Source organism: Scyliorhinus torazame, chromosome 6, assembly GCF_047496885.1.
Source record: "Scyliorhinus torazame isolate Kashiwa2021f chromosome 6, sScyTor2.1, whole genome shotgun sequence".
Taxonomy (NCBI): Eukaryota; Metazoa; Chordata; class Chondrichthyes; order Carcharhiniformes; family Scyliorhinidae; genus Scyliorhinus; species Scyliorhinus torazame.
In genome coordinates this window covers 31,573,982-31,591,049 of record NC_092712.1, presented here as the reverse complement: position 1 = coordinate 31,591,049, position 17,068 = coordinate 31,573,982, and the positions used below count along the sequence as shown (strand labels likewise).

Genomic DNA, 17,068 nt, shown 5'->3' with positions numbered 1-17,068 from the left:
ACATCCTGACATCACTAATTTACCGTTGAATAATTTTAAGGGATTCCGTTATGTCACTCTGCAATTTGTGCTATTTTTTACATCAATATCTCTTGATGTCCCCAGACGGCGTCAAGCTCGCAATCTACTCTGCTTCAATTCACAATATCCTTCCTATACTACCCAATACTGTACACAATACTATTTGGCTTTATAATAGGTTCATTATTACTCATTGCGTTTTATACTCTGCGCTTATTTCAATAAACCTAGAATTTGTTAGAACATAAGAACATAATAACTAGGATGTGGAGATGCCGGCGTTGGACTGGGGTGAGCACAGTACGAAGTCTTACAACACCAGGTTAAAGTCCAACAGGTTTGTTTCGATGTCACTAGCTTTCGGAACAGTGACCACGACACCACACAACCCTGTCATGGCAATCTCTGCAAGACGTGCCAGATCATCGACATGGATACCACTATTACACGTGAGAACACCACCCACCAGGTACGCGGTACATACTCGTGCGACTCGGCCAACGTTGTCTACCTCATACGCTGCAGGAAAGGATGTCCCGAAGCGTGGTACATTGGCGAGACCATGCAGACGCTGCGACAACGAATGAACGGACATTGCGCAACAATCACCAGGCAGGAATGTTCCCTTCCAGTCGGGGAACACTTCAGCAGTCAAGGGCATTCAGCCTCTGATCTCCGGGTAAGTGTTCTCCAAGGCGGCCTTCAGGACACGCGACAACGCAGAATCGCCGAGCAGAAACTTATAGCCAAGTTCCGCACACATGAGTGCGGCCTCAACCGGGACCTGGGATTCATGTCGCATTACATTCATCCCCCACCATCTGGCCTGCGAAATCCTACCAACTCTCCTGGCTTGACACAATTCACACCTCTTTAACCTGGGGTTACCCCATCTCTGGATCTGTAAAGATTTAATCACCTGCTAATGCTCGCATTCCTAGCATTGTTTGGCATCTTTGAATTTGTCTATATATGTGTTTCTGGAACAGACCTCTTCATTCACCTGAGGAAGGAGCAGCGCTCCGAAAGCTAGTGACATCGAAACAAACCTGTTGGACTTTAACCTGGTGTTGTAAGACTTCGTACTATAATAACTAGGAACAGGAGTAGGCCATCGGGCCCCTCGAGCCTGCTCCGCCATTTAATGAGATCATGGCTGATCTTTGTGGACTCAGCTCCACTCTCCGGCCTGTACACCATATCCCCGAATCCCTTTATTCTTTAGAAAGGCATCTATCTTTTTCTTAAAAAGAAGGAGCCTCAACTGCTTCACTGGGCAAGGAATTCCAGAGATTCACAACCCTTTGGGTGAAGAAGTTCTTCCTACACTCCGTCCTAAATCTACCTCCCCTTATTTTGAGGCTATGCCCCCTAGTTCTGCTTTCCCCGACCAGTGGAAACAACCTGCCCGCATCTATCCTATCTATTCCCTTCATAATTTTATATGTCTCAATAAGATCCCCCCGCATCCTTCTAAACGCCAATGAGTACAGTCCCAGTCTACTCAGCCTCTCGTCATAATCTAATCCCCTCAATTCTGGGATCAACCTAGTGAATCTCCTCTGCACTCCCTCCAGTGCCAATATGTCCTTTCTCAGGTAAGGAGACCAAAACTGAACACAATACTCCAGATATGGCCTCACCAACACCCTATACAATTGCAGCATAACCTCCCTAGTCTTGAACTCCATCCCTCTAGCAATGAAAGACAAAACTCGATTAGCCTTCTTAATCACCTGTTGCACCTGCACACCAACTTTTTGCGACGCGTGCACCAGCACACCCAGGTGCCTCTGCACAGCAGCATGTTTTAACATCTTACCGTTTAAATAACAATCCATTCTGCTGTTATTCCTCCCAAAATGGATAGCCTGTTGAGGGATTCTCACAAACACGTTCCCAGTGATCCCCCCTATTCCTAGCCCCTTGTTCGCTGTTCAAATCTTTCAACTTCCCAGAGACAAAGGCAGGGATTGCGGCTTTAATTTTTTGAGGCGTGCGTGGGAGGGTCTTTTGTTAAAAACTCCGAATTTCTTTTCCAGGAGACTGACAAAGTCGACCCTGCTCCTCATCCCGCTCTTCGGCGTCCACTATATTATGTGTGTGTTTTTACCCGATCACATCGCCGAGGACCTGAGACTCCACATCGAGCTCGGGATAGGATCGTTTCAGGTACTGCCCCCAGCATTTACACCCTCAATGCTCAGCCCCGACTGCCACCTCTATCGGTCAACAGCTAACCAAACATGGGTACAATTTATGAAGATATGGCTAATGCAGTGTTCAGCTCAATAAATCCTTGCCCAGTTGAACTTACAGAATTTACAGTGCAGAAGGAGGCCATTCGGGCCATCGAGTCTGCACCGGCCCTTGGAAAGGGCACCCTACCCAAGCCCACACCCCTATCCCACCCCATCTCCGTAACCCAGTAACCCCACCCAACCTTTTCTGGACACGGAGGGCAATTTAGCACGTCCAATCCACCTAACCTGCACATCTTTGGACTGTGGGAGGAAACCGGAGCACCGGGAGGAAACCCACGCAGACACTGGGAGAACGTGCAGACTCCGCACAGACAGTGACCCAAGCCGGGAATCGATCCTGGGACCCTGTTCTTGCCACCTTGAAAGGCTGCGGGACATCTGGGAAGGCCGAGCCTTCAAGCAGCACCAATCCTCTGTTTGTACCTCATCAAAGTACGGTTACCATAGTGACAAGGTTCTGAGTGCCCCGGTTGACAATTCGGAGAGGTGGTTGCTCAGTGAGAGTTATTTCTTTTATAAGGTGTTGGTGGTGTCACCCGTTCACACGTACAGCTCACAGATCACATTTGCCTGTTGGCAATGACTGTGGCGAACAGCGTGTGACGGCAGACACTCGAGAGGGTCACTTTAACTCGACAAAATTGGTGGGTTTGGGTGAGGTGGAAAGTTAAAATGTCAAAGCTTCGACAAAGGGGCCAGGCCTCCTCCATTCCGCCCACTTCCAGTTTTAACAGGGGCAGAACGAGGGGCATTGGCTGTTAAAAATGTTATAACGGGCTGCAGGCCTACTATTTTACCACTGGTTTTAACCAGGCCTTGGGAAACCCAGCAGAGAAGAGCTGATCCATGAAGTGAATGCCTTTACAGCACTGCTTGTGGGTCAGGAGGAGCAGGAGTTGTGTCCACCAGAGCCGACGGGCTACCCAGCAAGAACCCCCAACACTCCTGTGAGCACCAACCACCTCCGTGACCTCTGACACCTTCTCCACTCTCAGTCCTTCCCCAAGCGTTTCACTCGGCCTTCGATCTCTTCTCGACCATTCCAAAAGCCACATCGCACCCACCCTCCCTCACCCCAGCGATCTGTACCTCCATCTGCACTCTTGGGCTGTGGCCTCAGTGACAAGAGGTCCCCACCTGACAGGGAAGCAAATTTGTCAATCAAGTTGGTTCGGTGGGGAACATGTTCCAAAAGGAAATCGTGACCATGGAGTTAAAACTCCATGGGATGGGTTTTATGACCACCTCCCCCCACCATCCTGGTGTATTTGAAAGTTGGTGGTGGGGGGGGGCATGTAAAATGAAATGGCTTGCCAGCCCGATGCCTTCCCGCCCACTCTGACCTGTGCCCTATATTATGGGTGGGCGGGTAGAGTGTGAGGCAGCACCTTGGTCCTTAGGCCAATTGAGGCCCTCAAAGTGGACAATTAACTGCCAGTTAAGGGCCCCATTCTGCCTCCGCGTCAATTACCTGGTCTGGAAGGGAAGGTAGGGGCATGGAGTCGAGCCTGACAGCTCCTCTTCCCCCCCCCCCCCCCCCCCAGCTCCCCCCAACTTCTGTAACCCTACACTCCCCCCAACCCCCTCTCGCTGGGGTCTCCTAGCCATGTCCACCCAGATTTGGCCAAGGCTGATATCCATCTTGGAGGCTACATGTAGTTCCAGCAGTGACCACTGCTCTCTTCTGGCACTGCTGGGACTACAGAGCTGCTGGCCAATCAGAATAGCTGGTTATCCCGACGGTGGGAGAGAAATCTCACTCTCACCTTGTTAAGTATGACCCCCCCCCCTCCCCCTCTCAGTGAATTCGAGGCATGGGGTAGTGAGGTTTCACATTGGCGAGGTGTGGACTGACTTTGAGCTTGGTGGTGGGAGGGGCGAGGTAGGTAATCGGTACCCCCCCCCCAGCCCCCCACAAAATCCACCCCCGCAAATCATTTCTGCTCTTGGTCTCAAGTACTCCACGGAGCAGTGAGGTCCACATTCAAACCATTCTCTAGGTCGAGAAAACCTCTGCGCCTTTCTAACCTCCCATCAGAACAACAAACCTACCATTACCATCGCAATATTGAGGTTTAGCACACTGGGCTAAATCGCTGGCTTTTAAAGCAGACCAAGGCAGGCCAGCAGCACGGTTCAATTCCCGTACCAGCCTCCCCAAACAGGCGCCAGAATGTGGCGACGAGGGGCTTTTCACTAACTTCATTTGAAGCCTACTTGTGACAATAAGCCATTTTCATTTTTTTTTTTCATTTCAAACCAAGTGTCACTTGGGACAGACACGCGATTGAAGAGCTAAATATAACTGCCCTGTACTAAACTAACCGAATCTAATTCTTTTTTTCTAAACAGGGCTTTGCCGTGGCTTTACTGTATTGCTTCCTGAATGGAGAGGTAAGGAATGATTCACTGCTGGAGGTGATGAGTGAGACATTGTCGTGACCGGAGCAGAATATAGGACTGTGCTTTATCTCAATGTTATAACCTGCCCGCGTCCTACTGACTGGGGACAATTGGTTACCCCCATGTTATATTTTAGGGCCCAATCAACTAAATAGAAGAACAGAAATTAACTGAGGGATAAATTAAAAGGAGCCGCTCCTAAAAGACAAACGGAGCACAGCCCAAAAAGAACAAAGAGGAAACGGAAACTTAAAAACAGCAAATCAAAATGTGAAAACTGGGGTCGAAGAAACAGTCCATCCCCTGCGTGCCCACCGACCACGGAAAGCCTTGAGTGTGCCCGTGGACACCGCATGCACGCTCTCCAGGGACACGCGGCCGTGAATAAAGAGGGGCAGACAGTCCGGTAGGATGACCCCCCTTGGTCGCTCGCTGCCTGCACCTATTTATGGCAAGCTACGCCAGGCCCAGGAGCAGGGATTACCCCGTTGTTCCTTGGGGAATATGAGCTCCCCCAATGAGGGTGCTGCAGGGCAATCATTAGCAGCACAGCTGTATAAATAGAGCTGGTAAGTGTGGCATTGGCAGAGAGAGGAACAAGCAGTGAACTACTGGCCCTGTATACATATTGTAAATAAAATGACTTTCTGTTTGACTCTACAAACTCGTGCTGAATTCTTCGTGGCCCTCACAAAAATAAACCACCCTGAACCCTTCGACTAGATTCCACTCTGTAACTCACTCCCGGATATCCATTATTCTATATATAAACCACCTGAACCCCTCGATTAGATTCCAGTCTGTAACTCACTCCCGGATATCCATTATTCTATATATAAACCACCCTGAACCCCTCGATTAGATTCCAGTCTGTAACTCACTCCCGGATATCCATTATTCTGTATATAAACCACCCTGAACCCCTCGATTAGATTCCAACCTGTAACTCACTCCCGGGTATCCATTATTCAATATATAAACCACCTGAACCCCTCGATTAGATTCCAGTCTGTAACTCACTCAAGGATATCCATTATTCTATATATAAACCACCCTGAACCCCTCGATTAGATACCAGTCTGTAACTCACTCCCGGATATCCATTATTCTGCATATAAACCACCCTGAACCCCTCGATTAGATTCCAGTCTGTAACTCACTCCCGGGTATCCATTATTCTATATATAAACCACCTTGAACCCCTCGATTAGATTCCAATCAGTAACTCACTCCCGGTATCGACTATTCTATATATAAACCACCCTTAACTCCTCGATTAGATTCCAATCTGTAACTCACTCCTGGGTATCCATTGTTCTATATATAAACCACTCTGAACACCTCGATTAGATTCCAGTCATTAACTCACTCCCGGATATCCATTATTCTATATATAAACCACCTTGACCCCCTCGAATAGATTCCAGTCTGTAATTCATTCCCGGGTATCCATTATTCTTTATATAAAGCACCCTGAAGACCTCGATTAGATTCCAGCCTGTAACTCACTCCCGGGTATCCATTATTCTATTTGTAAACCACCCTTAACCCCTCGACTAGAGTCCAGTCTGTAACTCACTCCCGGGTATCCATTATTCTATATATAAACCACCCTGAACCCCTCGATTAGATTCCAGTCTGTAACTCACTCCCGTTTATCCATTATTCTATATATAAACCACCCTTAACCCCTCGATTAGATTCCAGTCTGTAACACACTTCCGGGTATCCATTATTCTATATATAAAGCACCCTGAAGACCTTGATTAGATTCCAGTCTGTAATTCACTCCTGGGTATCCATTATTCTATATATAAACCACCCTGAACCCCTCGCTTAGATTCCAGTCTGTAACTCACACCCGCGTATCCATTATTCTATATATAAACCACCCTGAACCCCTCGATTAGATTCCAGTCTGTAACCCACACCCGGGTATCCATTATTCAATATGTAAACCACCTGAACCCCTCGATCAGATTCCAGTCTGTAACTCACACCCGGATATCCATTATTCTATATATAAACCACCCTGAACCCCTCGATTAGATTCCAGTCTGTAACTCACACCCGGATATCCATTATTCTATATATAAACCACCCTGAACCCCTCGATTAGATTCCAGTCTGTAACCCACTCCCGGATATCCATTATTCTGCATATAAACCACCCTGAACCCCTCGATTAGATTCCAGTCTGTAACTCACACCCGGGTATCCATTATTCTATATATAAACCACCCTGAACCCCTCGATTAGATTCCAGTCTGTAACTCACTCCCGGGTATCCATTATTCTATATATAAACCACACTGACCCCCTCGATTAGATTCCAATCTGTAATTCACTCCTGGGTATCCATTATTCTATATATAAACCACCCTGAACCCCTCGATTAGATTCCAGCCTGTAACTCACTCCTGAATATCCATTATTCTATATGTAAACCACCCCGAACCCCTCGATTAGATTCCAGTCTGTAACTGACTCCTGGGTATCCATTATTCTATATATAAACCACCCTGTAGCACCGTCAATATGACGCAGATTGAGGTAATGTCAATTGAAGGCTTTATTAAGCAGAACTTTATCCCCAGCAGCGTGGTTCCAGAATACAACTGCTGAGGGAAATGGAGGGAAAAACTGGGTTCTTATACCAGCATTTCTGAGTGGAGTCCAGTAGGTGGCAGATCCTATCAGGACCTGGCATCCCTCCACCAATAGCCTGTCGACACGTGGTGTACCATATTACCCCTAATACATACCACCACATTCACCCCTTGTTGAAAATAAACCCGGCGGGATGGTGGTTCGCATGGTGGTAGGGGTTTACAGAGTCTGTACTGTGCCGTAACTTTGAACAAAACACAAAATTATCGCTTCAACTGGGCCAACGGGCCAAACTGGGTTGGCATGATGCCATAACTATAACAAGACACAATAACTGAAAACGTTGAGAGTTAAAGTGATTCGATGAGCCGGATGGGCACCCTGGTCATCCTTTCCGATCGTCTCGGGCGTGGTGGTGATGGTGTGGCTCGAGCCCCGTCGACTCTGGGAGCGTAGCGCTGTCCCCTGTGTCCTTACTCCTGGGCTTGTCTGGGAGGAGAACCGAACCCCCCGGGAAGGGGGTGGCTGCGGGATGAACCGGCAGGAGTGAGGAGGTGGTGATTGGCGTTGGGGGTGTGTGGGTAGCTCCAGCGGGCGCCAGATCTCGCAGGGAGACCGTGTCCTGTCGCCCATTGGGGTACTCCACATAGGCGTATTGCGGGTTGGCGTGAAGGAGATGCACCCGTTCCACCAACGGATCTGACTTGTGCGCCCGCACATGTTTCCGGAGCAGAATGGGTCCCGGAGCTGCTAGCCAGGTCGGAAGTGGCGTTCCAGAGGAGGACTTCCTAGGAAAGAGGAGGAGGCGCTCGTGAGGCGTTTGATTCGTGGTGATGCACAGCAGGGACCGGATAGAGTGAGGGGCATCCGGGAGGACTTCCTGCCAGCGGGAAATTGGGAGGCTCCTAGACCGGAGGGCCAGCAGGACGGCCTTCCAGACCGTTCTATTCTCCCTTTCTACCTGCCCGTTCCCCTGGGGGTTGTAACTGGTCGTCCTGCTCGAAGGCTATGCCCTTGCTGAGCAGGAATTGACGCAGTTCGTCACTCAGAAAGGAGGACCCCCTGTCGCTATGGATATAGTCGGGGAAACCGAACAGTGTAAAAATGGTACTGAGGGCTTTAATGACCGTGGACGCGGTCATGTCGGGGCAGGGGATGGCGAAAGGGAAACGGGAGTATTCGTCAACGACGTTCAGGAAGTACGCGTTGCGATCGGTGGAGGGGAGGGGGCCTTTGAAATCCAAACTGATTTCAAAGGGTCGAGAGGCCTTTATCAGGTGCGCTCTATCTGGCCTGAAAAAGTGCGGTTTGCACTCAGCGCAGATCTGGCAGTTTCTGGTGACTGTTCGGACGTCCTCGACGGAGTAAGGGAGGTTGCGGGCCTTAAGGAAGTGGTAGAAACGAGTGACTCCCGGGTGGCAGAGGTCCTCGTGGAGGGCTTGTAGACGGTCCACTTGTACATTGGCACATGTGCTGCGAGATAGGGCATCAGATGGCTCGTTCAGCTTTCTGGGACGATACAAAATCTCATAATTGAAGGTGGAGAGTTCGATCCTCCACCGCAAGATCTTGTCGTTCTTGATCTTGCCCCGCTGTGCATTATCGAACATGAAGGCAACCGACCGTTGGTCAGTGAGGAGAGTGAATCTCCTGCCGGCCAGGTAATGCCTCCAGTGTCGCACAGCTTCCACTATTGCTTGTGCCTCCTTTTCCACTGAGGCGTGGCGGATTTCTGAAGCGTGGAGGGTTCGGGAGCAGAAGGCCACGGGTCAGCCTGCTTGGTTGAGGGTGGCCGCCAGAGCTACATCCGATGCGTCGCTCTCAACCTGGAAGGGGAGGCACTCGTCGATGGCGCGCATCGTGGCCTTTGCGATATCCGTTTTGATGCGGCTAAAGGCCTGGCATGCCTCTGTCGTCAGGGGAAAAGTAGTGGACTGGATTAGTGCACGGGCCTTGTCTGCGTACTGGGGGACCCACTGGGAGTAATAAGAAAAGAAGCCCAGGCAACGTTTCAGGGCTTTGGCACAGTGGGGGAGAGGGAACTCCATGAGGGGGCGCATGCGTTCAGGGTCGGGGCCTATCACTCCATTACGCACTACGTAGCCCAGGATGGCTAGACGATCGGTGCGGAACACGCATTTTTCTTTGTTGTAAGTGAGGTTCAGGGCGTGAGCGGTCTGGAGGAATTTTTGGAGGTTGGCGTCGTGGTCCTGCTGGTCGTGGCCGCAGATGGTGACGTTGTCGAGGTATGGGAATGTGGCCCGTAAACCGTGCTGGTCAACCATTCGGTCCATCTCTCGTTGGAAGACCGAGACTCCGTTCGTGACGCCGAATGGAACCCTTAAAAAGTGGTATAACCGCCCGTCTGCTTCGAAGGCAGTATAGTTGCGGTCACCGGGACGGATGGGGAGCTGGTGGTAGGCGGACTTGAGGTCCACGGTGGAAAAGACCTTGTACTGTGCAATCCGATTGACCATGTCGGATATGCGGGGGGGAGGGTACGCATCTAGCTGAGTGTACCTGTTGATGGTCTGACTATAGTCGATGACCATCCTCTGTTTCTCCCCGGTCTTAACGACTACCACCTGGGCTCTCCAGGGACTGTTGCTAGCCTGGGTGATGCCTTCCTTCAGCAGCCTCTGGACTTCGGACCAGATAAATGCTCGATCCTGGGCGCTGTACCGTCTGCTCCTTGTGGCGACGGGTTTGCAATCCGGTGTGAGGTTCGCAAACAAGGAAGGCAGTTCAACCTTGAGGGTCGGGAGGCCGCAGACAGTCAGTGGGGGTATAGGGCCGCCAAATTTGAATGTTAAACTCTGGAGGTTGCATTAGAAGTCCAACCCTAGGAGTGTGAGCGCACAGAGATGGGGGAGGACATACAGCCGGTAATTTCGGAACTCCCTCCCCTGCACCGTTAGGTTAGCGATGCAGAACCCCGTGATCTGAACGGAGTGGGATCCCGCCGCCAGGAAAATTTTCTGGGTGCTTGGCCGAATTACGAGAGAACAGCGCCTTACCGTGTCCGGATGAATGAAGCTCTCCGTGCTCCCAGAGTCGATAAGACACGGCGTCTCGTAGCCATTCACTAGGACTGTAGTGGTTGCAGTCTGGAGCGTTCGGGGTCGCGACTGGTCGAGGGTCGTCGAAGCCAGACGTGGTTGTTGAAGTTGAGCATCGTAATCAGGCAGTATGTGGCCGTCTGTGTCGGGGTCCTTCAGCCAAGATGGCGGCGTCCACGGATCGAGCGCGGTCGGCGGTGGACAAAATGGCGGCGCCCATCTCTCCCTCATGGCGTCCGGGGTCCAAAATGGCGGCGTCCGTTGGTCACACGTGGATCGCTGGGGGGGCTGGGTCTGTGGACCCGTTTCTTCCCCAGAGATAGCGGCGACCCCGCGGGACTTGCACACCGTTGCGTAGTGGCCTTTCTTCCCGCAGCTTTTGCAGGTAGCCGCGTGGGCTGGGCATCGCTGCCGAGGGTGTTTCGGCTGGCCGCAAAAATAGCAGCGGGGCCCCCCGGTTGGTCTGGTGTTTTGGCCGTGCAGGTTTGCGGGGGTGGGGGGGGGTGTCGGAGAGTCGACCGCAGCGGGGGTCCACGGAGCCCAAGGGGCTGTAGTGCGGTCGGGGGCGTAGGCGCGGGCATTACGCGAGGCCACAACGAGGGATGCCGCCAGGGCCTGAGCTTCTGTAAGTCCCAGAGATTCTTTCTCCAGAAGCCTCTGGCGGATCTGGGAAGAGGCCAAACCTGCCACATACGCATCGCGGACCAGGAGCTCTGTGTGTCCACTCGCTGTTACCGCCGGGCAGTTGCAGTTTCGACCCAGGATCTGCAGGGCGTTATAAAACTCGTCCAGCGATTCCCCCGGAAATTGCCATCGTGCAGGGATCCCCTGCAGTCATCTCCCTCCAAAACAGATTTACCGTTTTGGAAACTGTTGGGGGAGATGGCTCACCAGGGGAAGGTGGCAGCAGCCAGGTTCATGGCACCGTGGCTGGCTCTGCTGCACAGAAGGGCGGGAAAAAGAGTGGCAGAGCTATAGTGATAGGGGATTCAATTGTAAGGGGAATAGACAGGCGTTTCTGCGGACGCAAACGAGAATCCAGGTTGGTATGTTGCCTCCCTGGTGCAAGGGTCAAGGATGTCTCGGAGTGGCTGCAGGGCATTCTGGAGGGAGAGGGTGAACAGCCAGCTGTCGTGGTGCATATAGGCACCAACGATATAGGTAAAAAACGGGATGATGTCCTACAAGCTGAATTTAGGGAATTAGGAGTTAAACTAAAAAGTAGGACCTCAAAGGTAGTAATCTCAGGATTGCTACCAGTGCCACGTGATAGTCAGAGTAGGAATGACAGGATAGCTAGGATGAATACGTGGCTTGAGAGATGGTGCAAGAGGGAGGGTTTCAAATTCCTGGGACATTGTGACCGGTTCTGGGGGAGGTGGGACCTGTACAAATCGGACGGTCTGCATCTGAGTGGGACCGGAACCAATGTTCTCGGGGGTGTGTTTGCTAGTGCAGTTGGGGAGGGTTTAAACTAATGTGGCAGGGGGATGGGAACCGATGTAGGAAGTCAGTGGGGACGGAAACAAAAGGCAGGAAGGGAGAGTGTGTAAAGCATGACCAGAGAAAGCAGGGCAGAGAGCAAGGAAAGTCTACATTAAACTGCATTTATTTCAATGCAAGGGGCCTGACGGGCAAAGCGGATGAACTCAGGGCATGGATGGGCACGTGGGACTGGGATATTATAGCTAGGACTGAAACATGGCTAAGGGAGGGGCAGGACTGGCAGCTCAATGTTCCGGGGTACAGTTGCTATAGAAAGGATAGAACAGGAGGTAAGAGAGGAGGGGGAGTGGCGTTTTTGATTAGGGAGAACATCACGGCAGTACTTAGAGGGGATATATCCGAGGGTTTGCCCACTGAGTCTATATGGGTGGAACTGAAAAATAAGAAGGGAGAGATCACCTTGATAGGATTGTACTACAGGCCCCCAAATAGTCAGCGGGAAATTGAGGAGCAAATATGTCAGGAGATTACAGATAGCTGCAAGAAAAATAGGGCGGTAATAGTAGGGGACTTTAACTTTCCCAACATTGACTGGGACAGCCATAGCATTAGGGGCTTGGATGGAGGGAAATTTGTTGAGTGTATTCAGGAGGAATTTCTCATTCAGTATGTGGATGGACCGACTAGAGAGGGGGAAAAACTTGACCTCGTCTTGGGAAATAAGGAAGGGCAAGTGACAGAAGCGTTAGTGAGGGATCACTTTGGGACAAGTGGCCATAACTCCATTAGTTTTAAGATAGCTATGGAGAATGATAGGTCTGGCCCAAGAGTTAAAATTCTTAATTGGGGCAAGGCCAATTTTGATGGTATCAGACAGGAACTTTCAGAGGTAGATTGGGGGAGACTGTTGGCAGGCAAAGGGACGGCTGGTAAATGGGAGGCTTTTAAAAATGTGTTAACCAGGGTTCAGGGTAAGCACATTCCCTTTAGAGTGAAGGGCAAGGCTGGTAGAAGTAGGGAACCCTGGGTGACTCGAGATATTGAGACTCTGGTCAAAAAGAAGAAGGAGGCATATGACGTACATAAACAACTGGGATCAAGTGGATCCCTTGAAGAGTATAGAGATTGTCGAAATAGAGTTAAGAGGGAAATCAGGAGGGCAAAAAGGGGACATGAAATTGCTTTGGCAAATAATGCAAAGGAGAATCCAAAGAGCTTCTACAGATACATAAAGGGAAAAAGAGTAACTAGGGACAGAGTAGGGCCTCTTAAGGATCAACAAGGACATCTATGTGCAGAGCCACAAGAGTTGGGTGAGATCCTGAATGAACATTTGTCATCGGTATTCACGGTGGAGAAAGGCATGGATGTTAGGAAACTAAGGGAAATAAATAATGATGTCTTAAGAAGTGTGCATATTACAGAGGAGGAGGTGCTGGAAGTCTTAAAGCGCATCAAGGTAGATAAATCCCTGGGACCTGATGAAATGTATCCCAGGATGTTGTGGGAGGCTATGGAGGAAATTGCGGGTCCCCTAACAGAGATATTTGAATCATCGGCAGCCACAGGTGAGGTGCCTGAAGATTGGAGAGTAGCGAATGTTGTGCCCTTGTTTAAGAAGGGCAGCAGGGAAAAGCCTGGGAAATACAGACCGGTGAGCTTAACGTCTGTAGTAGGTAAGTTGCTAGAAGGTATTCTGAGAGACAGGATCTACAAGCATTTAGAGAGGCAAGGACTGATTCGGGGCAGTCAGCATGGCTTTGTGAGTGGAAAATCATGTCTCACAAATTTGATTTGAGTTTTTTGAGGGGGTGACCAAGAAGGTAGATGAGGGCAGTGCAGTAGACGTTGTCTACATGGACTTTAGCAAAGCCTTTGACAAGGTACCGCAGGGTAGGTTGTTGCAGAAGGTTAAAGCTCACGGGATCCAGGGTGAGGTTGCCAATTGGATTCAAAATTGGCTGGACGACAGAAGACAGAGGGTGGTTGTAGAGGGTTGTTTTTCAAACTGGAGGCCTGTGACCAGTGGTGTGCCTCAGGGATCGGTGCTGGGTCCACTGTTATTTGTGATTTATATTAATGATTTGGATGAGAATTTAGGAGGCATGGTTAGTAAGTTTGCAGATGACACCAAGATTGGTGGCACAGTGGATAGTGAAGAAGGTTATCTAGGATTGCAACGGGATCTTGATCAATTAGGCCAGTGGGCCGACGAATGGCAGATGGAGTTTAATTTAGATAAATGTGAGGTGATGCATTTTGGCAGATCGAATCAGGCCAGGACCTACTCAGTTAATGGTATGGCGTTGGGGAGAGTTATAGAACAAAGAGATCTAGGAGTACAGGTTCATAGCTCCTTGAAGATGGAGTCGCAGGTGGACAGGGTGGTGAAGAAGGCATTCGGCATGCTTGGTTTCATTGGTCAGAACATTGAATACAGGAGTTGGGATGTCTTGTTGAAGTTGTACAAGACATTGGTACGGCCACACTTGGAATACTGTGTGCAGTTCTGGTCACCCTATTATAGAAAGGATATTATTAAACTAGAAAGAGTGCAGAAAAGATTTACTAGGATGTTACCGGGACTTGATGGTTTGAGTTATAAGGAGAGGCTGGATAGACTGGGACTTTTTTCCCTGGAGCGTAGGAGGCTTAGGGGTGACCTTATAGAGGTCTATAAAATAATGAGGGGCATAGATAAGGTAGATAGTCAACATCTTTTCCCAAAGGTAGGGGAGTCTAAAACTAGAGGGCATAGGTTTAAAGTGAGAGGGGAGAGATTCAGAAGGGCCCAGAGGGGCAATTTCTTCACTCAGAGGGTAGTGAGTGTCTGGAATGTGCTGCCAGAGGTAGTAGTAGAGGCGGGTACAATTGTGTCTTTTAAAAAGCATTTAGATAGTTACATGGGTAAGATGGGGATAGAGGATTATGGGCCAAGTGCGGGCAACTGGGACTAGCTTAATGGTAAAAACTGGGCGGCATGGACTGGTTGGGCCGAAGGGCCTGTTTCCATGCTGTAAACTTCTATGATTCTATGTGTGGCGAGCTGGTAGCAAGCAAAAACCTGGTTGGCGGGCCGGATGTAGATATCCTTCAGCGCGGCGATGGCACCGGTGAAACAGTCCTTGTCCTCGATAAGGGAGTAGACGTCAGTAGACGTTTAAATTCTTGATTTCTCGAGGAATTAAGGGCTATGGAGAGAGAGCGGGTAAATGGAGTTGAAATCAGCCATGATTGAATGGTGGAGTGGACTCGATGGGCCGAATGGCCTTACTTCCACTCCTATGTCTTATGGTCTTATGGACTCACCCTGGAATAGAGGACCTGCCTCTTTTGTTCGTCAGTCGGTGTGCCGGGGGCCGTTCGGAGGTAGCCCTCAAAGCATGCCATCCAGTGTTTGAAGATAGAGGCCGAGTTAGCTGCTTGGGGTGCGATGCGCAGGCACTCCGGGGTGATTCGGAGCTCCATGTTCCCACGTCGTTTTCTTCAATTTAAATTCTGCTTAATAAATTGTAGCACCGTCAATATGACGCGAGGCAGGTTGAGGGAATGTCAATTGAAGGCTTTATTAAGCAGAACTTTATCCCCAGCAGCGTGGTTACAGATTGCAGCTGCTGAGGGAAATGGAGGGAAAAACTGGGTTGTTATACCGGCATTTCTGGGTGGAGTCCAGTAGGTGGCAGATCCTATCAGGACCTGGCATCCCTCCACCAATAGCCTGTCGACACGTGGTGTACCGTTTTACCCCTAATACATACCACCACACACCCCGAACCCCTCGATTAGATTTCAGTCTGTAACTGACTCCTGGGTATCCATTATTCTGTATATAAACCACCTGTGCCCCTCGATTAGATTCCAGTCAGTAACTGACTCCTGGGTATCCATTATTCTATATATAAACCACCCTGAACCCCTGGAATAGATTCCAGTCTGTAACTCACTCCCGGGTATCCATTATTCAATATATAAACCATCCTGAACCCCTCGATTAGATTCCAGTCTGTAACTCACTCCCGGGTATCCGTTATTCTCTATATAATCCACCTGAACCCCCCCGATTAGATTCCAGCCTGTATCTCACTCCCGGGTATCCATTATTCTATATATAAACCATCCTGAACCCCTCGATTAGATTCCCGTCTGTAACTCACTCCCGCGTATCCATTATTCTATATATAAACCATCCTGAACCCCTCGATTAGATTCCAGTCTGTAACTCACTCCCGGGTATCCATTATTCTATATATAAACTACCCTGAACCCCTCGATTAGATTCCAGTCTGTAACTCACTCCCGGATATCCATTATTCTATATATAAACCACCCTGAACCCCTCGATTAGATTCCAGTCTGTAACTCACTCCTGGTTATCCATTATTCTGTATATAAACCACCCTGAACCCCTCGATTAGATTCCAGTCTGTAACTCACTCCCGGATATCCATTATTCTATATATAAACCATCCTGAACCCCTCGATTAGATTCCAGTCTGTAACTCACTCCCGGGTATCCATTATTCTGTATATAAACCACCCTGAACCCCTCGATTAGATTCCAGTCTGTAACTCACTCCCGGATATCCATTATTCTGTATATAAACCATCCTGAACCCCTCGATTAGATTCCAGTCTGTAACTCACTCCCAGGTATCCATTACTCTATATATGAACCACCTGAACCCCTCGATTAGATTCCAGTCTGTAACTCACTCCCGGATATCCATTATTCTATATATAAAGCACCCTGAACCCCTCGATTAGATTCCAGTCTGTATCTCACTCCCGGATAGCCATTATTCTATATATAAACCTCCCTGAACCCCTCGATTAGATTCCAGCCTGTATCTCACTCCCGGATATCCATTATTCTGTATATAAACCACCCTGAACCCCTCGATTAGATTCCAGTCTGTAACTCACTCCCGGATATCCATTATTCTGTATATAAACCATCCTGAACCCCTCGATTAGATTCCAGTCTGTAACTCACTCCCGGATATCCATTATTCTGCATATAAACCTCCCTGAACCCCTTGATTAGATTCCAGTCTGTAACTCACTCCCGGGTATCCATTATTCTGTATATAAACCACCCTGAACCCCTCGATTAGATTCCAGTCTGTAACTCACTCCCGGATAGCCATTATTCTGTATATAAACCACCCTGAACCCCTCGATTAGATTCCAGTCTGTATCTCACGCCTGGGCATCCTTTATTCTGTATATAAACCACCCTGAACTCCTCGATTAGATTCCAGTCTG

The 17,068-nt window shown here is 49.5% G+C and overlaps 1 protein-coding gene across 1 annotated transcript in view; it reads left to right on the top strand.

Annotated features, from left to right (window-relative positions):
• Window positions 1-17,068, top strand: part of LOC140424737 (vasoactive intestinal polypeptide receptor-like) — a 113,247-nt gene that overhangs the window by 73,543 nt on the left and 22,636 nt on the right. Inside the window, exons 11-12 of the mRNA XM_072508085.1 lie at window positions 2,064-2,193; window positions 4,638-4,679. Coding sequence (XP_072364186.1) covers window positions 2,064-2,193; window positions 4,638-4,679 — 172 coding nt within the window. The remainder of the gene's footprint in view (window positions 1-2,063; window positions 2,194-4,637; window positions 4,680-17,068) is intronic.